A 25,525-nucleotide genomic window follows, 5' to 3' on the forward strand; every position below is an offset into this window, starting at 1 on the left:
CTCAATCTACAATTTACTTCCACCACTCCTATCCTGCCTCGTGTGACCCCAAACTCCATCACTAATTGCCCTAACCCACCTTCTGACCCTCAAACAACAACTGGCTCACCTTCCACCTTTATTTTCTTTTAAATATTTCAAATCCCTTGCCCATTACTTCTTACATTTACCTCCCACACAACCCCATCAATGTACACATTGAACAGCCATGGCAACATGACACATCTGACGCAGCCCCAGCTTTACCTCAAACCACTCACTCTCTCTATTTACAATTCTAACACATGCTCTACCGCTCTTAACAGCTTTACCCCCAGTCCCATATATTTGCAAAACCTCCCACAGTGCCTTCCTGTCATAAACCTTTTCTAAATTCACACAACCCCTACCTCTCCTAAACACACATTGCTTCTCATCAATTACTCCCTCTATTCCTCTCAATCAAAACCCTCCTATATGCCTCCCCAACTACATTTAGCCAACTGATCCCTGTGAAATTACAAACATTTGTCCCCTTTTCCCTTGTAAAGTGAAACTATACAGGCACTTCTCCAGTCCTCTGGCTTTCTACCCTCAGACACACATTAAACAACCTTACTAGCCAGTCCACTATTACTGTGCCTCCCTTCTTCCCACTGCACATGACACCCAACCCAGGTTCCCTTACCTGCTCTCATTATTTTAACAACTACTTGCAGCTTACCTTTTCTCATTTCTCCATTCTCCTCACCCATCACCATCATTTTCTTAGTGCCTCCCACTGCTACCATTAATCCCTCCCTATTCTCCTCCTCATGCATCAGTTCTCTGAAATGCTCTGCCCATCTTCCCCTTACCACCTCTTCTGTTATCATCTCTCCATCTGCACCTTTTACTTTTTCTTCTCTACTTAACTCACCTCCCTTCTAAAACATCTTCTTATTACTTTTAAAATTTTGTCATGCTTCTCTCCCTTTTTACATTGCTTTACTTTTTGCCTCCATCTTTTGTTTTTCTTCTCTTCTTTTTCTTTGCACCTCTCATATGTTTCTCTTGTCCTACTTTGCAACCAGTCCCTGAATGCTCGCTTCTCTTCTACAACTTTCTTCACTTCATCCCACCACCCACTACCCTTCCATTTCCTCCCATCCTCCTTGTTCCACGTACCATCTTTGCATTCCCTGTCACTCCCATCTTGAAACACCCCAATTCCTCTTCCACTCCTACCTCTACTCTACCCTTCACCACCTCCCATACTTCTTTCAATTTGTCCTTATACTCCTGGTCCTTTTCCTTTACACAGTTTACTCTAAATACCTCCTTACCTTCTGTCCGTTTCTTCTTTCTTCATCAATCCTCCACTCTCAACTTACCTTCCACCAAAAAATTATCTGATATTCCCCCAATCTCTCCTCTAAGAATATGGCCATCCAAAACTCTTCTGAATATATACATGTATATATCAAATAGCACATAAATGGGAAACAAGATAGACTTGTACTAAGGTTGATTTGGCAGTATGGCTAGTTGTAAAGTACAATGTATATCACACCAAGTGTAATATATAGGACTGGAACAAAGCTCATATGATCCTGTGATACTTATGATACTTTCCAATCATACCTAAATTCAAATTCATGTATGGTTCCAGCTTGGGCTGTATGATTTAATTCTTATTTTCTAATTATCATACTTAGATTTAAGTTAAAAACTGTGTGTGTGAGTGTGTGTATTTATATATATATATATATACACACACACAATTGTGTATAAGCAGTACAATAGCCTCTATACTTTCATATGAAATGCAATATTTAGAAATGCTTGATAATTCCTACTGTGATCTACACACCAAATTATAAACTGACTAAAATGACAGTAACAAAGCCAATGAATATGCTGACAGCAACTTAAGTGAATCAATGTATCTGATACAAACAGATCCTAAATACCTTCTCACCTTGGGCTTCTTGGACATTCCATCATATCACTACCCATCTTCACTGAACTTGACGTTTATTGTGTGGATTCAAAATAAAGTGGAAAAATCTTTTATGTTTGTGCTGAAGTCGCATGTATTGGTAAATCATACTACATTCTGAAAGAAATTTCAAATTTATTTGGAAAACAATTACTGTATATCAATGCTCCAGCTTAGAAGAATGAAATAATGACAATTGCTGCCTTATGTTTTAGTGACAAAAAACCCACAGGCACAGTGGCTAGCAACAGTCCTACAAGCCTCAAAGAGACCTCTCTGATAAGAAATACCAAACTGTTGCTTTTGTTGTATAAGTGTAGGACCGTTTCTGTCATCATGTTATAGAAGTAGGAGAGATGCAGTCACTGGTTGTAAATTCTCCTTACGTAAAAAAGTTGAGGGAAAAATAGACATGGTTGATTCAGATATTAGGCCCCAGTCTGGAGACTTAATGCCAGCCTCTTAGGGCTGCACCTCCGAATAGACGTGAGGATGCCAACGAGTTTTGAAGATGGCAGCAGGGAGATTATTTTCTCCGACATCTCCCTTAAAGAACCAGTACTTGCAGGTACCTATCATTAGACCTGATGACAAATAATCTTTCACTACTCTACTAGTCTCTAAGACTTCTATACATCAATTCTGAGTAAATATAGATAATTGTAATTCATTGCAACACTTACTAAAGCACATGCACACACAAACACCTCACATCTTCAGAAACTTTCATTCTATATATATACCAAGAACTTTTTCCCCTTTATATGGGAGGTAGCCATACCAAAAGCATATACCTACTCCCAGCCATTCCACCCCAATCCACCACCCTTTCCCCTCTCTTATCTTAGCTCGTCATAGATGATGGGTCATCCCTATTTCTTGCCCAATGCCAGAAGCAATGTAGCAGGACAGAGTACATCCACAGCAAGGCCACTTCACTTTGTTGGTGATCCCCCCTCATGCAGAAAAAGAGAAGACAGGGAAAAATACATTTGGGTTGTGTCAAAATATCATTCCTTCTTTGCTCAAAAGACATTCCTCTCTTGCTTAACCCCTTCAATACGGGCCAAAATATCGCGGGTAGCATTAGCTGCCAGACGTGCGATGTTGCGTCATAATACTCGCATTATAAAAAATAAAGTTACCGCTGTATTGCTCATTCTCTTTCACCCGTGAATTTTGATAACCATAGAAAATATGATGAAGCCAGTTTACAGAGTATGGGGGTCACGCAGGTACAACTACAATATATATAATCAAGACGCCGACATCGGCATCCTCGCATACCCACTTGCTCCTCATGACGCCTACGTAGGCGTCATTGTATCGAAGGGGTTAATGCCCCCTTTACCCCATCCATCCATCTCATCCTTGGTCATCCCCTTAAGTTCACTCCCTCCACCTCTGCCTTCCACATCTCTTTTACTAATCTTTAATCACTCCTTCTTTCCATGTGTCCAAACCATCCCAATAACCTTTCATTGGCCCTATATACCATTTTTTCTACTCCCGCTCTCCTCCCCATCTCCATGTTTCTCATTCTCTCCAACTTAGTGAACCCCACCATACTTCTTAGACATTTAATCTCAAACATACTTAAACTTTTCCTCTCGGCCACTCTTAAATTCTGAGTCTCTGCCCCATACAATGCTGTCAGGACAATCACCCCTTAATACAATCTCCTCTTTGCATTCATTCCCAAGGGCCTATTTCTCATTACACTTTTTACTCCTCCGAGGCATTTACTTGCTTTTCTCAATCTGCAATTTACCTACACCACTTCTCCCTTTCCTGACACATGTGATCCCAAATACCTAGAGCTATTCACTTCCTCCAGCCTTTCTCCTTTCAGACTTACTTCCAACTCACTGCCATCCTCTACCCTTGTAAATCTCATCACTTTACTTTCACCCACATTTACCTTCAACTTTCTCCTATTGCATACCTTCCCAAACTCCATCACCAACTCCCTTAATCCTTCCTCTGATCCTGCCAAAATCGCAGTGTTGTCAGCAAACAACTGGCTCACCTCCCACTTTCCTCCATTTTCTTTCACTATCTCCAGTCCCCTTTACTTTCTACACCACACTGAACAGCCATGGTGACATGACAGATCCCTGATGCAGTCCCACCTTTACCTCAAACCACTCGTTTTCTCCATTTCCAATTCTAACACAGCCTCGACTACTCTTGCAAAAATTCTTGACTGCCCTTAACAGCTTTCCTCTTCAATCCCATACATCTGCAAAACCTCCTACAGTGCCTTCCTATCTATCCTGTCATAAGCCTTTTCCAAATTCATAAAGGCTTATAATAATAAGATAATAGATAATGGTAATTCATTGTAAGACTTTGTAAAGCACATGCACACCCAAACATTTCACATCTTCAGAAACTTTCATTAAAGAATAAAAAAGCTCTATTTATGATTATATATGCAGATATATAAGCCTTCACCCTGCAAACTATGAAAAAACCTATATATGGTCTCATTGTACTATTAAAGAACATACAGATCAAAAGCATCCCTATAACAAATGTGGACTGGAAACTTCCAGCCCAAAATTGCTAGCAACAATCCTCTGTTCCATCAACAGATTTCTTAGGGAATAGTTGTGGTTTTAATGTGGGCCAGATTAAAATTCACTAGTTGTCAGCTCTCCTTAGGTGAAAAAAATAAAAGTTGACAAATCTTAGGCTCATTCTAGACAAAATGCCAATGCCTTCAGGCTGCATCTCCTGATGCATGTGACTGTGATGATGGGATCTCAAAACAAATGGTTGGTACACAACTTCCTCTGATGTCTGTTTCACAGAACAGCCAAAAGCTGGTACCCATCACTGGTCCCAAAATATCCTAAATAAATACTCGACTCCATTAGCATACAGTAATTCACTTTGTGAAATGAGCACTAGTATACTCTCCACCCCACTCTCATCCCAACTATTTGGCCTTTCTCTACAAAATGAGATGGCCAAATATGAAAGAGGAACATACTTCACCCATCCATTACCTTTACACTTGTTTCCTCCTTGTTAAACCACTCAAGCCATCTACCCTTACAACAGCTCTGAAAAAAAATCTCATCACCTCAGTGTTTTTACTTCTTACTCTTCCTGCCCTTTTTCCCTCCAGTTCCTCCACTGCCATACTTAGATGCCAGGGAATCAAGAAAGTTATCAGAGGCCTGAGCCCTCTGCTTGGCATTGCCTAAGATTAGCTTTTTGAGACTTTCCTCACTGTTGTCCAGTCCCAACTCTTTCTTATGTTTCTCTGCTTCTTCAGCTTCCTTGGCAGCCTGAAATACAAATGGGTGAAATGAATCAAGGAGAAAAAGGCAAATTCATGGGTAATATGTGTTATATATATATATATATATATATATATATATATATATATATATATATATACACACACACACACAGAGTATATATATATATCAATACCCCGTCTGGGGTATTGGCTGCATGTTATTGTGGGGTTAAAAGCTGCTTAATAGCATGCATCTGATACTTTAGGGTCTATATGGGGCGCCCCTACGGACTAGAGATACACATCATTTTGTCTGTGATAGAGGAAATATCTATTCATAGAGAAATGATACTACTTCATTATACTTCGACTGTCCCTCCATTATGCTGTTCCCCAACTCTTAATACTGTCCTGTACCATTTCTCTGAATGTTCATTTCTTTTTTTGCTGAACCCTATGGTGGGTGACAAGAATACTGCCACCAAGCCATCCATCTCTCTGTAGCCCCTTGGTTGTTCAATTTACACATGGATGGGGTGGTATGAGAGGTAAACGCAAGTGTAATGGGCTGGGGATTGAAGATGATTAAATAAAATGGAGAAAATTGGGAGATAAGCCAGTTGTTGTTTGCTGATGACACTGCACTTGTGACAGGATCGAGGAGGTATTAAGGAAGCTGGTGACAGTTTGGGAAGGCATGCAAAAGAAGGAAGTTGAAGATAAATTTAGGTAAAAGTAAAGTGATGAGATGTACACAGGGAGAATCTGGCAGCAAATTGGAAGCGAGTATTAAGGGAGAGAGACTGGAGGAAGTGGATAGCTTTAGATACTTGGGTGTGTATGTGGCAGGAAAGGGAGTGGAGGTGGAGGTAAAATATAGATTGAGAGAAGCATTTAAATGCCTTGAGGGATTAAAAAGTGTAATGAGAAATAGACATTTGGGAATGAATACTAAGAGGAGGTTGTATGAAGAAGTGAAACATGGAACATGAGAAAGGAAGAGAGGTGTTTGAATGTGTTTGATATGAGGTGTCTGAGAAGTATGGTAGAGGTTACTAGGTTGGATAGAGTGAGAAACAAGGATGTGAGGAGGAGAGCAGAGGTGGGAGATAGGGTTGATGAAAGAGTATTGGGATGGTTTGGACACATGGAAAGAATGAGTGAAGAAAGATTAGTAAAAGGGGTGTGGAAGGCAGAGGTGGTAGGAGTGAACATGAGGGGGTGACCAAGGATGAGATGGATTGATGAGGTAAAAGGGACATTAGGAAAGAGGGGAATGTCTGTTGAGGAAGCAAGGGAGAAGACAGAAGATAGGGGTGAGTGGAGAATGGTTGTGTATGGATGATGTGATGCATGGGAGTGGGCAGGAATGGGGGGATAAGGGAGTAAGTGTGAATGATATTTTGATGCTGCCCTATGGGATTTCTCCTCATTTTCTCTTTTTCTGCATGAGGGGATGGAGGGTTTCTGGTTAAATGAAGCAGCCTTGCTGTGGATGTGGTATGCCTTGCTACATTGCTTCTGACCCAGGGCAGTGGGAGAGATGCAAGGATGACCCGTCATCCAGGAGGAGCCAGGATAAGTGGCTCCTCCTGGTATTTGTATATATGTGTATATCTTCCAATCAGTTGTTACCTGCAAAGTGAGGTGGCTAGGTATGGGAAAGAAAAATATTCACGCATCTCATATATCCCCTTCACTCCTTCATGTTTAAATCACATGAACATTGTATTCCATCACTTTCTCAGCAATACTACTGCCTGGTGCAACATTCATGGAATATGTTACCTTAGTCTATACATTCTTTTCCAACTATCTTGCACCTTTCCAACATGTTCCAGCATTCTATGAACTCTGGTGACTTTACAACTCCATCCATCCTCCTTTTACTTCATCTGCCCCATGCCCTTATTTCTGTCACTATTGATAAGCACATCCTTCAAAGATATCTCCATCCATTCATCATCAAAACATGACTATACAATCTCAGGATGACCTGTACTCATTTTTCTCTACCCACTCCCTTCCATGCATCACATCATCCATACACAATCATTCACCACTCACCACTATTTTCTGTCTTCTCCTTTCCTTCCTCAACAGACAACCACCTCTTTCCCAATGCCCTTTTTACCCCATCCATCCAACTCATCTATCCTTGGTCACCCCCTCATCTTCACTCCCCCCACCTCTGCCTTCCACACTTCTTTTACTAATCTTTCTTCACTCATTCTTTCTATGTGTCCAAATCATCCCAATACTCTTTCATCAACCCTATCTCCCAACTCCTATTCTACTCCTGCTCTCCTCCTCATTTTTCACTCTATCCAGCCTAGTAACCCCTACCATATTTCTCCGATATTTCATCTCAAACACATTTAAACTCTCTTATATTCCATGTTTCTGCCCAATACAAAGCTGTTGGCACAATCACCCCTTCATACAACTTCCTCTTAGCATCCATTCCCAAATGTCTATTTTTCATTACACTTTTTAATCCCCCCTTGCATTTATTTGCTTCTCTCAATCTACATTCTACCTCCACTTACACTCCTCCCTTTCCTGCTACATTCACCCCCAAGTACCTAAAGCTATCCACTTCCTCAGTCTCTCTCCCATAATACTCACTTCCAATTTGCTACCATCCTCTCCCCTTGTACATCCCATCACCTTACTTTTACTCTTCAAATTCCTTCTTTTGCACACCCTCCCAGACTCCATCACTAACTTCCTCAATCCGTCCTCTGATCCTGCTACAACAACTGGTCTATCTCCCATTTTTCTCCTTTTTTTTTTTTTAACCATCTCCAATCCCCGGCCCACCTCTTGCACCATCCTATCCATGTATCTACACACAAACTAAAATCCTCCCCACAGAGCAGCACATGAAAATTATTGACACACGGTTTTATGCAAGAGATGAAAAGTCAGACTGGAGGAAAAAGAACAGTGGAGTACACCTAGGTCACTCACCAACTGCCAATTTTGCTGACATTTGGGACCAGGACATAAACCCACTTCAGGAATTGGTCCAGCATACAAAACACCACCAATTCCTAAAGTGGATTTATGGCCCGAGTCCAAATGTCCACACAAGTGCCAGTTGGTGAGTGTTGGATTAAGAGACCTAGGTGTACCACATGGCTCAGTTCTGGAACCTGCAATGTTCCAATTATATAAGTGGACAGGGGTGAATGGAGAATGGTTGTATATGGAAGATGTTGTGATGCATGGGGGGTGAGGTAGTGTGTGTGTGAGCAAAATTTTGACGCAGCCCGAAGGGATTTCTCCCCGTCTTCTCCTTGATATGGGGGGACAGAGAGGGGGGTCGCCGATTTAATGAAGCGGCCTTGCTGTGGATGTGCTGTGTCTTGCGACACTGCTTCTGACCCAGGGCAGTGGACAGGGTGCAGGGATGACCCGTCATCTAGGAGATGCTAAGATGGGAGGGAGGGTGGAGGGGTGTGGAGTGTTTTCAGGGATGGATTGGGTGGGAATGATTTTATGCCTTTTCCTTTTTGGCTACCTCCCTAGTAAGGGGAAAAAAGCTTTGGTATATGTATGTATGTATGTATATCATTGGAAAAGACAGCTATGCAAACCAAGGATTTGCCAATATGGAATGACAGATCAACAAGAGGCCATAATTAAATAATGAAAAAGAAAACTTATCTGAAAGATTCAAGGCAGTATAGCTTTCCATACACAAGTGTAGACTTACAGAACAAGTTAGATGAAAATATAATCTAAGCCAATGTCATAAATCAATTTAAGGCAAACTTTGGAGAATGGGGGCAAAGAAACAGGACCCCATAAGCACAGCTCCAATCCCATGAGCTACTACTAAGTAAATACCCACACACATCATACCAATGTGCTGGAGACAGACAGACAAACAAACAGAAAGAGAGGTATCCTACCTTACGTTTCCTCACAGTTGACTTCTCTTTGGTTTCCTTGGTGAACTTTTCAAAAGCTGGGACATCATCCTCATCTATCCATTTCTTGATGATCTTCTTAAATCTGACAAAACAAGGAAATAAAGTAGGAACATCTGTTAAATGTAATAAAACCATTGTTTCACTCAATGATATCTATATTTCAAATAAAAATGAACAAGAGCATGCTCCAACTGTAACACAAAAATAAAGAACAAAATATTTCTAATGTACTGAAACAAAGTCAGCTTTTGCACAGCTTGGAAAAGTCTCACAGATTTATATACTTCTAGTGAGACTGGAGAGAGAAACTATGAATGGGTTTTTGGATGAACAAGGGATAGGCATTAGGTGGGTGTTTATGCTTGGACTTTGTCACCCTTCTTATAAAAGGGGAAAGAACTTTTTGGTATATTTACAAATGTATATATGTCTGTATGTATGTGTGCATGTGTGTGTATATATCTGGGTTGGATCCAAATGCATGTACTACTTGTACTTGGACTTAAGTACAGATTTCCATGTACTTGTACTTGGATCTTAAAAATTTAGTGTTACTTGTACCCAAAGTACTTGAAAAATATGGAGCACATTCATGTACAAACAATTATATTGTAGTCAATCAAAAGTTATATACTGTCTATAGATTCTAGTGATGATACTATAAGGTACACTAAGTGTTATGATGTTACAATGTTTTACAAATCTGTGACAGGATTTCTTTTATCACATAAATTACTTGTACTGAAGCACTATGACATTGAGATGCATCTTCTTCAAGTCAACATTAAATGTCCATGTCTCACAGCCATACAGCAAGACATGGATTACATGTGACTTGAAGATTCAAATCTTAGTCCTCCTGCATAAATAAAGACAATGCCATATACTCTGGTTGAGAGAGCCCATAACATAATGGACAATGCCAATCCTTTGAAGTACTTCCTGACATGACCCACCAATGTTATGCACTGCACTACCAAAGATATGTAAAGCTTTCCAAGACCTCAATGTCCTTGCCACACTCATGGACAGGCTAAACTGTGTCATCTAGTAAGTTAGTAAGTGGGAAGAAGAAAAGAAAGAAAGAAAGAAAAGAAAGAAAAAAAAAAAAAAAAAAAAAAAAAAAAAAAACACTCCTTCTTATCTTGGCTCCTCCTTTATACAATGAAACCCTCGGTATAGCCAAGGATTACCTTTACAATGACAGGAAAAAAATGGATAGGAAAGAATGAAATGATGCAGAGGAAGAAAAGAAATTACCCATCTAATGGGATAGGATGTGTGAGAAAAACCTTGATTCCTTCACTATGACATCCCTCATGTTGAACAAAATCATCTAAAATATGCAAGAATAAAATCTACTTGTCACTGTTGTAGCAATCTGGTAAAAATACAATTCATCCTTCTAACTCTCTGAGTGAAGCAACAATCAATTGATTAAGCACCTCACTATGGTCATGTCACTTCAGCAGAGTAGTTTTGCATCAACCATAATAAATTCCTTATAAGGCATCACCACACTAATAGTAATTGCCCCTTTGCTGATGTAGTGTCCTCCCACACAAAATTATCTGGGATTTGCCAGAATGAAACCTAAAATGTCTGTCACTGTGCTGGAATGGAGAAAGCTGAAATACCTAACCAGTTTCATATCTGCAGATACAAAGACTAGAGCAATGGCTAACAGAATGACAGTGGCAATCAAGTCAAAAGTACTACTTATCATTGGTGACAATCACAAATACCATGAAACCATTCTGTGATCATGTGCACATGTGCATCATGCATACATTCATGCACTCTCTCTCTCCCTCTTTCAATGTGGGAAAAACATGATCAAAAGAAGAGAAACAGCTGGGAGTTATGAACTGAAACTTATCACCTGACTAACATATTGGCAAAAATTGTGGGAAAACATGCAAGTATTGATGAATACAAAATTAGCCTTCCACTAGATGGATGAGATAATAAAAAAAATCATAGGATATTTGATTGACTAAGACTGGAATTCACAGTGGTGGTGTGGTCTTCACTTAGGGTGAAAAATATAAACAAAATTGAGAGGAAACAAAGAATATCAGCAGACAAATCAATAGAGATAGTGAAAACCTGGAATCTCACTGGACCTACCATTATTAGAAGAGACAAATAAGAGGTGACTTGATTCTCCTGCCCAAGGTGTTAAAGGGAATAGATAAAACTGACAGAGAAAATCTCACTGTCTGAGATGAGAGTCACAAGGGTAAAGTAACATGGGGGGTGGGGGCTTTTTCTCTACAAGACATCAAGGAATACAGCTTTCCATACAGATGCATTACAGCTCCAATAAAGCTATCCTCAGAATCATTACCTTGGTTCATCATCAACGGTACAGCAAAGAACCTGTGTCAGGATGAATTCCATGCAACCTTCACCTTCTATATATGCTTTCTTCAAATCGTTCAGCTCTTCGTCTGACTCTGAAATTGAGAAGAAAAAAGTCATCTCAACATTCTTTTGTTTCATGTGGCTTATGATGAATAATGAAAAATAAAATTGCTGCTAATGTTTAGGGACCATTTTGGGGTGCCCCTATGGAGAAGAGCCACACATTATTTTGTCTATGTCTAAGTAAAATATCTATTTTTAATGTTTCTCAACATTTTCTGATCCTATGGGCACCCTGTAGTCAGGTCTACCAAGTTTAGCATCCCTTAACTCTGGTTAATGTCTGATTACTAGGATAAAGGAAAGTGAAGTGAAGTACTGCTTCATCATTTATTTTGTAAATTCCTCAAAACTAAAACTAACTGCCATCATTGTCAATAAAAGAAACAAGAAAACCCAAGAAAGAAGCATGGACAAACTCAAACATACACAGCTGGGTAATTAGTCATATATGCATCAGTGATTTCTATTTTTGCTATGTACAACTAGTTTCTCAATTCAAGGCTTTGTGTTTGTAAGAACCACCCTCATATCATGGAGCAACTCATCTTGAAGGTGGTTCTGGGCAATTATTTTGATTTGGAGCATGGTGGAGAATGCCTTTCCACACAGATAGTTGTAAATGGGATGACCCTTTCAAACGCTGTGCTTGTTAGTCCAGGATTTGTTACCAACTGGTCACACCAGAAACCTAACTGCAGTAGTGTAAGGAATTTTGTCTAACAACCCTGGTTCACCTGCAGATCAATAAGAGCCATGTCTGTCAAGAAGGGCTGCTGTATCCATTCAAGTGAATGAGCTATGGGAAAGCATTTTGCCATAGTGGTCTCAAGGAGCGAGAAGTGAGCAACAATATTTTCTACAAGCATTGGACTGATGGTCTTATCTGCCATTTATCATCAAAGATAGGCAAGCTTCCCACATTTCCTCCCTGTACTCGACTCTTCCAAACTGATGTTTCCAACATGAGTCAACTGGTTGTGTATACCCATTACACCAAAGATGGTGAGATTAAACATTAACCACTTCAGTACAAGTCAAATTCTCATATGCAGCATCAGCTGCCATATGTACAATGCATCACACTACTTACATTACAAAATATAAAGTCATTGATGTATTATTTGTCCTCTTTTACTGAGTAATAATAAACACAGAAAATGTGATCCAACCAGTTCACAGAATCCAGGGGTAACTCATGTACAACTACATATACCAAAGGCTTTTTCCTCCTTACAAGGGAGGTAGCCAAAAAACAAAGGCATAAAAACCATTCCCACCCATTCCATCCCTAATACACTCCACTCCCCTCCATCCTCCCTCTTATCTTGGCACCTCCTGGATGATGGGTCATCCCTGCATCTTGTCCACTGCCCTGGGTCAGAAGCAGTGACTCAAGATACAGCACATCCACAGCAAGGCTTCTTCATTATATCGGTGACCCCCATTCTCTGTCCCCTCATGCAGAAAAGAAGATGGAGAGAAATCCCTTCGGGTTGCATCAAATTTTTCTCATACATACTACCTCACCCACCAACCCCCCATCCATTCCACCCCATGCATCTCAACATCATCCATATACAACCATTATCCATTCACCCATCTTCTGTCCTCTTCTGTCCTTCCTCAACAGACATTCCCCTCTTCCCCAAAGCCCCTTTCACCCCATCCATCCATCTCATCTTAGGACGTCCCCTCATGTTCACTCCCTCCACATCTGCCTTCCTTACCTCTTTTACTAGTCTTTTCTTCATTCATTCTTTCCATGTGTCCCACCCATCCCAATACTCTTTCATCAACCCTATCTCCCAACTCCCTTACCACCCCTGTTCTCCTCCTCACCTCCTCATATCTCACTCTATCTAGCCTAGTAGCCCCCATCATACTTCTCAGACAACCTCATCTCAAACACATTCAAACTCCTTCTCTCTTCCTCTCATGTTCCATGTTTCTGCCCCATACAGTGATGCTGGCACAATCACTCCTTCATACAATCTCCTCTTAGCATCCATTCCCAAATGTCTATTCCTCATTACACTTTTTAATCCACCAAGGCATTTACTTGCTTCTCTCAATCTACATTCTACCTCCACCTCCACTCCTCCCTTTCCTGCCACATTCACACCTAAGTATCTAAAACTACCTACTTCCTCCAGTTGCGCTCCCTTAATGCTCACTTCCAGTCTGCTGCCACTTTCACCCCTTGTACATCTCATCACCTTACTTTTACCCAAATATATCTTCAACTTTCTTCTTTCACACACTCTCCCAAACAATGTCACTAACTTCCTCAATCCCTCCTCTGATCCTGTTACAAGAGCAGTGTTATCCGCAAACAACAGCTGGCTCACCTCCCACTTTTCTCCATTTTCTTTAACCATCTCCAATCCCTGACCCACCACCCTTGCAACTACATATATATATATATATAATCAAGATGCCGACGCCAGCATCCACATGTACACATTCACGCCTCATAACGGTTCCGTTGGCGTCATCATACCAAAGAGGTTAATTCCTCTCCTGTGAGGTTTTGCAAACAACAATGAATGCAGCAATGTATTATGAGTGCACAGATGGTGCCCCTGCCATGCTAGGAAATAGGTCTAGCTTTGCTGCTCTAGTAAAGGAGAGGGCACCAGCTATCATGGTAAATGTCTTCACCTCATGTAGTCAGATCTGAAGTAAGACAGAGCAAGAATTCCTCCGTGAAACATCCAGCAACACCAGGCGTTGGGGACAAGCAACCATGTCAATCGACTCTAGTTGGATTGCAAATTTTCCTAAAGGTGCTTCTTTTAATTCAGCAATCACTTGTTTGAAATCTTGACATATCTACTATTCGTTGATCAACAGTATCATTTGAGCGGTTCTGATGTGACCTGCACAGCATCACATCCAATAACACAGCATACTACCTCTTTACAGCAAGGAACAATTAACTTCTCTACAATGTTGTGAGATTTCTCTTCTTCTGTAATTCACAATGATACTAAATATGATGCACATAACCCAGCTTCATTCTGTTGCCTGAGCTGTTCTGAATAATCAAAGCATATTTGCTTCAATCCCTCTTCCTTCTGCTTAAAGAAGTGTGCATCATTACTGACAGACTAAACTTGCTCCATTCACCACTTCCTTTATACTGGGGACCCAGCACTTCACATAGTAGCTCAACAACACTGCCACCTGATGTCGGTTCACTGAACCACACAAATCCAATGTGTGTGTGTGTGTGTGTGTGTGTGTGTGTGTGTGTGTGTGTGTGTATATATATATATATATATATATACATATATATATATATATATATACATATACACGCACACACCAATTGGAAAGAGTGACCACATACTAATAGAGGTTGAACTTGAGGAACAAAATGTTGTAAGAAGGAACAAGAAACATAGAGAAGGAAGATTAATGTACAACAAAACTGACTGTAAAACATAGAACATTTTTTCAAAATGCCTGTTGGGAAAAATATGCAAATGATGAAACAGACGGAAGAGAAATGGAACATTTTCAAAGAAATATATAAGGAAGAAACAGACAAACATGTGCCTAAACAGAAACAGAAAAGGGAGTACATAAAGTGCTGGAATAATAAAGTGTAGCGATGCTAAAGATAGAAGAGACAAAGCTTGGAAAAGATGGAAAAGAGACAAAAAAGAGACTAAATGGCAAACATACATCAAACTGAGAAATAAATTTGTAGACATACGAAGTGAGGAAAAAAGAAACTATTTCACAGATATAATAGCAAAATGCAAAGATCAACCTAAACTATTTCACAGATATGTAAATACATACATACATATACCAAAGGCTTTTTCCCCTTACACGGGGTGTAGCCAAAAAGAAAAGGGCATAGAAACCACTCCCACCCATTCCATTTCCTATATATTCCACTCCCCTCCACCCTCCCTCTTATCTTGGCACCTCCTGGATTACGGGTCATTCCTGCATCCTGTCCACTGCCCTGGGTCGCAGTTTCGCAAGACACAGCACATCCAGAGCAAGGCAGCTTCATAAATTCGGTGACCCCTCCTCTCCGTCCCCTCATGCAGAAAAGGAGATATGTAAATGACAAACTAAAAGACAAACACGAAATAGTGAAACTGCATGAAGGAAATCAAGAATACACAGATGTAGAAATGGCTGAAGTAATGACCAGACACTGTAAGTCTGTATTTACAATTGAAAGCTCACAATTGTGGGATGATAGTCACCAAGAAAGATCCCCTAAAATGAAAGAAATAATGGCGACACAAAGAAATAAGGGACCAAATAAGGAAACTCAATTTCAGAAAGTCACATGGGCCAGATGGAATAGCGAACTGGATATTAAAAGAATGCATAGATGAACTCACAGATAAAATACACAAGATAATTGACTTCTCACTCAAAGAAGGAAAAGTACCACAAGACTGGAAAAATGCTAATATTTTACCAATATGGAGGAAATAAAGAACATCCAACAAAATATAGACTGATATCCCTTACAAGCACAATTGCAAAAATATGCAAGAGCTGTGGTGGGGGAAAAGAATACTGCCACCCAGTATTTCCACTTGGATCGTAAGAGGCGAGAAGAAAGGGACAGGGAGTGGGACTAGGCATCCTTCTCCTTGTAGCCCCACAGGGGACATTCCTAAATGAAAAAGTAAAGGCATAAGAGGGTCTGGGAGTTTTCGGAACAGCACCCTAAGGTTTGGGTCTTTTAATGTGCGTGGATGTGGTACAGATGAGAGTAAAAGGGAAGATATAGGTAGTATGTTTGTGAGAAGAAAGATGGATGTGTTGGGTTTGAGTGAAACTAAGCTGAAAGGGAAGGATGAGTGTAAGTGGGAGGTTATCAGGAGTGAAGAGAGGGCGAGGGAGGGAAGGGGTGGCTATTCTAGTAAGTGAAGAGATAGGTAAACGTGTAGTGGAGTGGAAGGAGGTTTCCTCAAGGATAATGTGGATGAAGGTGAAACTGGGAAAGGAGATACAGGTCTTTGTAAGTGCATATGGGCCTGGCAGTGAGAAGAGTGTAGAAGAAAGGGAGGCCTTTTGGATAGATTTAAATGAGTGCATAGAGGATTTAGGGAGAAATGTCAATGTAATAGTACTGAGAGACCTTAATGCTAGGGTAGGAAATGGTCCAATTGATGGAATGGTTGGGAAATGTGGAGTTCCAGGAAAGAATCATAGTGGAGAGTTGATGGTGGAAATGTGTCTAGAAAGAGAGTTGATGACAGCAAATACAGTGTTTCGGAAGAAAGTCAATCAAAAGTACACATGGGAGAGGGTGGTGGATGGAAGGGTGGTAGATAGAGCGTTGATGGATTATGTAGTGGTAAATAGGACTATGATAGGAGGAGTTAAGGATGTACATGTGCTAAGGGGAGAGGGTGGGGGAATATCAGATAATTTTTTGGTGGAAGGTAAGTTGAGAGTGGAGGATAGATGGAGAAAGAGGAAAGGGACAAAAGGTAGGGAGGTGCTTAGAGTGAACTCTTTAAATGAAAAGGAAAAGGAGTACAAGAAGAAGCTGAAGGAGGAGTGGGAGGGAGTGAAGGATAGAGGTAGGTGTGGAGGAGGAATGGGGAAGTTCAAGGAGGGAGTCATAAAGTGTGCAAGGATGGTGTGTGGAACATGAAGGACAGGAGGAAATAGAAGGAAGGGTAGTGAATGCTGGGATGAGGAAACAAAGAAGGTTGTAGAAGAGAAGAAGCGAGCTTTCACAGATTGGTTACAAAATAGGATGAGGGAGTCATATGAGAGGTACAAAGAAAAGAAAAGAGAAGTAAAGCAAAAGGTAAAGGAGGCAAAGAGGAGACCAGATGTGAAGTGGGGTAAGAGTATGACAGAAAATTTTGAAAGTAATAAAAAGATGTTTTGGAAAGAAATTAAGAGAGGAAAAGGAGGCGAATCAAGTAGAGAAGAAAAAGTAAAAGGTGCAGATGGAGAGATGATAATGGAAGAGAAGGCAGTAAAGGGAAGATGGGCAGAATTTTTTAGGAGTTGCTAAATGTGAAGGAGGATAGGGAGGGAAAGATAGTTGCAGTGGGAAATGCTAAGTAAATGAGAGGGATGAGTGAGGAAAATGGAGGAGAAATAAGGAAGGATGAAGTGAAGGCAGTTGTTAAGATGATGAAAGCAGGTAAGACACCTGGTCTGGATGGATGCCATGCAGAATGTCTAAAAAAAAAAAAAAAAAAAGGAGGTACAGTGATGGTGGACTGGCTGGTGAGGTTATTTAATGTTTGCTGGAGAGAGGGTAGAGTGCCGGAGGACTGGAGGAGTGCCTGTATAGTTCCACTTTACAAGGGAAAAGGGGACAAGTGTGAATGTAGTAGTTTCAGAGGGATTAGTTTGTTAAGTGTAGTTGGGAAGGCTTATGGGAAGATCTTGATTGAGAGGATTAGGAGAGGAACAGTGGGAGTAACTGGTGAGGAACAGTGTGGATTTAGGACGGGTAGAGGTTGTGTAGATCAGATCTTTGTGGTAAGACAAATATGTGAGAAAGCTATAGGAAAGGGGAATGATGTTTTTTGGGCTTTTATGGATCTGGAAAAGGCTTACGATAGGGTAGACAGAAAGGCACTGTGGGAGGTTATGCAGATATATGGGATAGGAGGAAAGCTTCTAGGAGCTGTCAAGAGTTTTTATGAGAGTAGTAGAGCTTGTGTCAGGATTAGAAATGGAGAGAGTGAGTGGTTCAAGGTAAAGGTGGGACTTCGTCAAGGATACGTTATGTCGCCCCGGCTGTTCAACTTATACATGGATGGGGTAGTGCGAGAGGTAAATGCAAGGGTAGTGGGTCAGGGATTGGAGATGATTAAAGAAAATGGAGAAAAGTGGGAGGTGAGTCAGCTGTTGTTTGCTGACGACACTGCGCTTGTGGCAGGATCGGAGAAGGGACTGAGGAAGTTGGTGACAGAGTTTGGGAGAGTATGTGATAGAAGAAAGCTAAAGATAAATGTGGGTAAAAGTAAGGTGATGAGATGTACAAGGGGTGAAAGTGGCAGTAGACTGGAAGTGAGCATTAAGGGAGAGCGACTGGAGGAAGTGGATAGTTTTAGATACTTGGGTGCAAATTTGGCAGGAAAAGGTGGAGTGAAGGTGGAGGTAGAATGTAGATTGAGAGAAGCGAGTAAATGCCTTGGTGGATTGAAGAGTGTAATGAGGAATAGACATTTAGGAATGGATGCTAAGAGGAGACTGTATGAAGGAGTGATTGTGCCAACAGCAGAAACATGGAACATAAGAGAGGAAGAGAGAAGGAGTTTGAATGTGTTTGAAATGAGGTGTCTGAGAAGTATGATGGGGGTTACTAGGCTGGATAGAGTGAGAAATGAGGAGATGAGGAGAAGAACGGGGGTGGAAAGGGAGTCGGAAGATAGAGTTGATGAAAGAGTGTTAGGATGGTTTGGACACATGGAAAGAATGAGTGAAGAAAGACTAGTAAAAGAGGTATGGAAGGCAGATGTGGAGGGAGTGAACATGAGGGGACGTCCTAGGATGAGGTGGATGGATGGGGTGAAGGGGGCTTTGGGGAAGAGGGGAATGTCTGTTGAGGAAGGACTGAAGAGGACTGAAGAGGACGGAAGACAGGGGTGAATGGAGAATGGTATATGGATGATGTTGTGATGCATGAGGTGGAATGGGCAGGGGGATGGGGGGTGAGGTAGTATGTGTGAGCAAAATTTGATGCAGCCCGAAGGGATTTCTCCTCGTCTTCTCCTTTTATGCAATGGGGGGACAGAGAGGGGGGGTTGGCGATTTAATGAAGCGGCCTTGCTGTGGAGGGTGGAGGGGTGTGGAGTGTATTCAGGGATGGAATGGGTGGGAATGATTTTATGCCTTTTCCTTTTTGGCTACCTCCCTTGTAAGGGGGAAAAAGCCTTGGTATATGTATGTATTAAAAATAAATGGACTAAACACTTGGAAGCGAACAAAATATTAAACCCCAACTAATTTGGATTTAGAAGTGGAAGATCATGTACTATAAACTTAATATGCTTTTACTCAAGATTGGTAGACATAATACAAGGAAGAGATGGCTGGGCAGATTGTGCCTTCCTGGAACTACAAAAGGCTTTTGACAAAGTACCACACAAAAACTACTAAGATAGATTGAAATAATAGGTGGAATACTAGGAAAATTATTAGAATGGATGAAAGACATCTTGGAAGAAAAATGAGAGAGATACTTTGAGGAAAAAAACAAAAAAAAAACAGAATGGGTAAACAAGATAAGTGGAGTCCCCCAAGGCTCTGTGTTGGTGCCAATAATGTTTGCTATTATATAAATGACATGAAGGAATTGAATATAAACTTCTTTACAGATGATGCAAAACTATTGAAGAGCGTGAGTAACGAAGAAGATTACAAATCATTTCAGAAAGACCTGGACAAAGTCTGGAATTGAAGTAAAAAGAATGAAGTAAATTTCAACATTAAAAAATGGATGAGGAAATGGTGAAGAAAATATCAGTTACACTGATAAGACCAAAATTAGAGTATGCAGCATCACTATGGACACCCAGTACAATAAAAAACAAAGAAACTAGAAAGAATTCAAAGAGTATTAACAAAGATGGCACCAACACTTAGCAAGTTGACATACGAACAAAGATTGAACAAACTAAACTTATTAACTCTGGAGCAAAGAAGAGAAAGAGGTGATTTGATAACCATCTATAGAATCATGAAAGGGATGAAAATCCTTGAGAGGGATGATCTACTTAAATGGGATTAAATGGGACAGAAGAAATACAAGGGGACACAAGAAGAAACTTAAGAAGGACAGTTACAGAAGAGATCTGAAAAAGAACAGCTTTCCACACAGAGTGATAGATACATGGAATAAATTGAAAGAGAAAACAGTGAGTGCTAAAACTATACATGACTTTAAGAAAGAACTGGATGCGGAAAGATAAAACTGCAGGTCTTTATGAGCATAGCTCTTCTCCCGCAAAATACAACTAGGTAAATACAAAGAGGTTTTCCTAATGAACAAAACCTATCACACTTTTTGAAAAGCAGTAACTATTCCTTTCAACCTCTCATAATTTCCAGCTAGCCTTCATTGAGAGTGGTACTCTGTGACATTAAATCAACATAAGCCTGGACATAGTTATAGCAATATTCATAATACATCATAACAAAGCAACTACACTTACCTTTGTAATTTTTTTCAAAATCATTTATGTCTTCCACAGAAACCTTCTTGAACATTGAGCGCCAATACTGGTCCCAATCCTGCACTTTAGGAAGACTATTTTCTTCATCGATGTCACCTGTGGAGATAATGTACTATCTTAATCACCAAAACAACTTACTGACCATATAAATATTAGTTTATGCACACATACATACATATACCTAAAGGCTTTCCTTCCTTATAAGGAGATAACTTGCCAAGGCATGCACTCACCCTTCATCCATTCCACACCCATTTGTTTTCCCTTTTATTTCAGCTACTTGTGGATGATGAAACAGTGGACAGGATGCAGGGATGACCTGTCATCCAGGAGGTGCCAAGATAAGAGGGAGGGGGGAGGGAGGAGGGTGGAGGGGAGTGGAATATATAGGAAATGGAATGGGTGGGAGTGGTTTCTATGCCTTTTTCTTTTTGGCTACCCCCTGTGTAGGGGGAAAAAGCCTTTGGTATATGCATGTACTTGTGGATGATATATCTAAGACAAAGAATGTTTGAGACCTTATCTGGGCCTTCAGCATGCAAGCTTTTCAATTTCTTCCCTGCACTTTCCATGTCTTTGTTGGAGAGGGCAGGGTAGGGGCTAGCTTGTTGGCATCTGTGTCTAGTCTGATTTTTCACATTTCCTCTATTTTCTAGAATTGTGGGTTTGAAAGGTTTGAAATGTGTCTTGGAGAAGTGCTTGCTGATATTACATTGTTGTTTTGGTCATAGTATTTTTTCATAAGCAGAGGAAACAATTATTTGGTTATATATACATGTATGTGTACTCAGTTGTACATATTTCCCACAAAATGACATAGCTAGACAAGGGAAAGAGAGACCTTCATCCTTGGCATTACCACTTCACACACATTTTTCATTCCTGGTATGGAGTATTGAGTGAACAAGTTTTATGCTCTCAATACTTTAGGGACTCATTGACACCACTAAACATTACAGTCACACAGCATTCCTTTATGAATGGGGACTAGTCCCTACTCAAAGTAGAATGCTAATCACTTTTAACATCTACTAACCCTCCTTTCTGCTACTCTCATTAAACATCATTACCACATCTATGACTACATATCTCTTACACAATACTGTCTCTCAGGATAGAAGTGCTGGTTACTGGCAACCATATATAAGCACAGTAATACCTCTATATCTGAACTAATTGAACTACAGGGTATTTTAATTCGAGGATTGTTCAAACACAAGGTAAAGTGATCAAGTCTCCACTCTGGAGCTGCATTTTTAATTCTGAGGAAATAAAAATTGTATACAATATACATAAACCATGTTAGGGTAACTTCAGTTCACTTAATGGCAGTTCAGATATAGGAGGGATTACAGTACAACTTTTTCATTCTTTCCCACTTAAAACCATGAGAAATTTGCACTATTACTTCTCCAGCAGTACTGGATGTATACGAACAAACACTTGAAATTACCTGTTTCATCATAGCAAGCCTTTGCATCCTTGTCAGAGAGGATACTGTACACCTTCCCTAGAGTTTGAAACTTCACTGTAGCTTTATCCTTCTCTTCGGCAGTCACCCGGTCAGGATGAACTTTCAGGGAGACTCGATAATATGCCTTTTTGACTAGAAAAAAGATAGGAAATAAAATTAAACTAAACATAATGAAAGTGAAGTATAACATCTCATGTGGTGTGTAAATTTACAAGTTTCTTGTTTCTCTTGAGTACTTTTATACAGTATCTGACTCAATACATCCTTCTGACCACGGAATACTTCTACTGGAAACTACTTGGGGTTGGACAAAAAATCTATAAGGTAAATTTAGATATAGGTAGTGCTGTGAGAGTGGAGGGGAGGAAAGGTGAAGGAAAAACGAGTCACTGGGACCAGATGGAGAAGAGGAAAGGGAGAACGAAAAGAAGGTAAGGGAAGGGAACCAGAGGGTGACAAAGAGGATGGGGGGGGGGGGTATTGTACTGTATTTTGTCACTGTATACCAGTGGTTCTTAACCTTTTTTGGCAGCGACCCAAAATTTTGCACAAATCAAGCATCGTGACCCAAGCCTACATAGATATTGTCGGTTTTACATTGAAATTTCAACACTTCAAATAAATTTTCTGCTTTGGAGTTTTTATTTAATCATGGTCTGCTTAGAATCCTAAAACTAGGCATCATGTATTTTAATTATTACAGTATATAATTATAATATATTTGTAGTGGGAAAATAATTATTTTCTGCAAACCCTTAGCGACCCAATAAAATGGCTTGGCGACCCAAATTTGGGTCGCGACCCAGGGGTTAAGAACCACTGCTGTATACTCATCAATACCTCAAACCTAATGGACAGTATCATACTGACCTAGAACTATTCTGGGTTCATGGGGTTAAGTGGGAGATCTGAGCCATTTAGTGAGGTGTGGGTATACTATATGTCAGGGGATGTTATCCCTAAACTATGGAAATATTGGCATTTCATGTTAGGTGTCCATAATGTAAGGTAATCACAATTTAGAATGTTAGGTGTGCATAGTATACAGTAATCACAATTTAGAGAGAAGATCTATCTCCTACAGAAAAATTTGACTTTATTGGTACCGATTCTTCTACAATAAGGTTTAGTGAGATTGTTGTTTCACCACTTCACCATGATGATGCCTATGTAGGTGTTGTGAAGCATGAGTGGGTACATGAAGATGCTGGTGTCAGTGTCTTGATAATATATATATTTTTGTAGTTGTACACGAGTTACCCACAGATTCTGTGAACTGTTTTGATCACGTTTTCTGTGTTTATCATTACCTAGAGTAAAACAGAAAGAGTAATGCAGTATTAACTTTATATTTTACAATGTGAGTAGTGTGATGCAGCGTACATATGGCAACCAATGCTGCAAGCAAGAATTTGACATACATTGAAATGGTTAAGAGGGAGATAAGTAGGTCATTGCAAGGGGTGGAGTAGGTGAGGTATTTGTGTAAAATGTATATTGTAAAAAAAGGGAACACATAGGCAGGTAGTATCAATGTCCCTTGCCATAACTCCTGTCTTCACCAGTGTGTTTTGCCCTCTATGAATGTCATAAGTTATGACAGAAACCCATATAATTGCTGTTTGAAGTATTCTGTTGCCTTCTCCATTCCCTATTTAATATACACAACCTGCAGTTATAGCCCCCTCACCTCATCCATCCCATTCTTGCCCTACTCCTCAAAGTCCATCCTATCCCCTTCTGCCCCCTGCATTCCCTTTGTCAGTCCTCTTTACTCATTCCCTCCACACGCCCATACTATCCCAATAACCTCCTAATAAATTCCAAATATTCAATTGGCTCACATGAACCTATATGCCATTGATAAAATATGGATCTCCCTTACACTACATCAACTAACACGAAATACCAAAATTGGCATATTTGGATTAGGTTCCAGCCAGTGCTTGATAATATTCATCATTTTAAAATGGAAGTAACTTTTGCTTTAAAGAGAGCCACAGGACTCCCTTTCAGACTCTGAACTTCAGTCCAATATTTTCCAACATTCCGTTAAAATCACTGTGACTTGAACTTCAATAATGTCTGTCAAGTTACTTTACTGGTCTCTCTAGAGGTAAAAATGGTAAATGTTCAAGCTGACACAGATCGCATTCCAAATGAAACAGTTTTCTCAAACTTGTTTGGACAAAATTTGAAAATAAGGATCATAGAGGGAATGTTCAATGTTGAACTTCTCCATAACACTTTTATCATAAAAAAGCCATGTTTTAGACCACAGGGGTGGAGGAAAGAAATAATGTTTGGGGACAAGAGCCCTATGATCCCTGTGCCCATCTAAAAAAAATAACTAGACTTTGGAATGAGAGCAAAATCTGAAAATGTATAACTTCACATGTACTGTACATGAAAGAATGATCAGACATTGTTGGTTTTCCAAATTATCAAAGTCAGAATTGTCTTCTCTGAACTAAAATAAGGAAAATAAAATCCTGCATGCAATGCCAACTTAGTGATATCAACCATTCTTGGAAAAAATACATGAAAAATATTGCCTGTCTTAGTCAGACATAAATATATTCAACCTTACTTTTGTCAGGATCGCTTGCTTCCTCCTTGGAACCAAACCCAAGTACTTGATAGAGATCTCTGGTCTCAAAATACTTCTCGCACAATTCCAACAGGCTAGGCATCGTTCTGAAATATGTGAGTTTTACCAATAAAATATTGCTTCAGACGGCGTCCGTCAGATAATGTTTACGTTCTAACAGGTCTTTAGATTGCGCGGGAAACTGAACAAATGAAGCTCGAGAACCGTAGTTTCGTCTGCATTATTGCGTCTAATGATAATGCCTAAGATAATTTTGAATATCATGTTAGTCAAAGGACTATGATGATTTTTCATTTGATGACTGAACATTGTTAATATTCTTATCAGACATAACATCGACACTTTATTCAATGTGATGCTCTTTCGCAGCTGTATGAAATACAGGCCATCAATAGCAATGAGACTGTTAACCACCATAAGTTCACGTGGACTCGCCTGGTTGGCTACCCCGTTTACTCAAGCCAGACAAAAAGAGGTAACAAAGGCGTATAGGATAACACAATATCTGCAATACGCCAATCTCAATGGGTAAAAGACAGATGTATCATATGTAGAGGTTAGACTATATCATGTACCTTTAACAGATGTATGAAAGTATATACATACATATACCAAGGCATTTTCCCCCTTACAAGGGAGGTAGCCAAAAAGGAAAGGGCATAAAA

General features: G+C 40.1%; 1 protein-coding gene across 1 annotated transcript; it reads right to left on the bottom strand.

The window, feature by feature from the left end:
- Positions 1-2,075: 2,075 nt before the first annotated feature.
- LOC143021888 (dnaJ homolog subfamily C member 9) lies at positions 2,076-25,228 on the bottom strand. The gene is made up of 6 exons (XM_076179693.1): positions 24,840-25,228; positions 22,229-22,381; positions 20,755-20,871; positions 11,505-11,613; positions 9,134-9,236; positions 2,076-5,259 (listed from the first exon to the last, which is right to left on the bottom strand). The coding sequence occupies exons 1-6, from the start codon at positions 24,940-24,942 to the stop codon at positions 5,062-5,064; spliced, it is 783 nt and encodes a 260-aa protein (XP_076035808.1). The 5' UTR covers positions 24,943-25,228; the 3' UTR covers positions 2,076-5,061.
- Between the last annotated feature and the right edge of the window lie 297 nt (positions 25,229-25,525).

This window comes from Oratosquilla oratoria, chromosome 3 (assembly GCF_046742065.1).
Source record: "Oratosquilla oratoria isolate Oo_2021 chromosome 3, ASM4674206v1, whole genome shotgun sequence".
NCBI classification, from domain to species: Eukaryota; Metazoa; Arthropoda; class Malacostraca; order Stomatopoda; family Squillidae; genus Oratosquilla; species Oratosquilla oratoria.

Coding starts and splice junctions, on each gene's coding strand:
- LOC143021888 (XM_076179693.1), bottom strand. CDS start 24,942: ATGCCTAGCCTGTTGGAATTGTGCGAGAAGTATTTTGAGACCAGAGAT. Junction 20,872..22,228: donor GGCTTGCTATGATGAAACAG/GTAATTTCAAGT, acceptor TTATCTCCACAG/GTGACATCGATGAAGAAAAT. Junction 5,260..9,133: donor CAACTGTGAGGAAACGTAAG/GTAGGATACCTC, acceptor TTTGTATTTCAG/GCTGCCAAGGAAGCTGAAGA.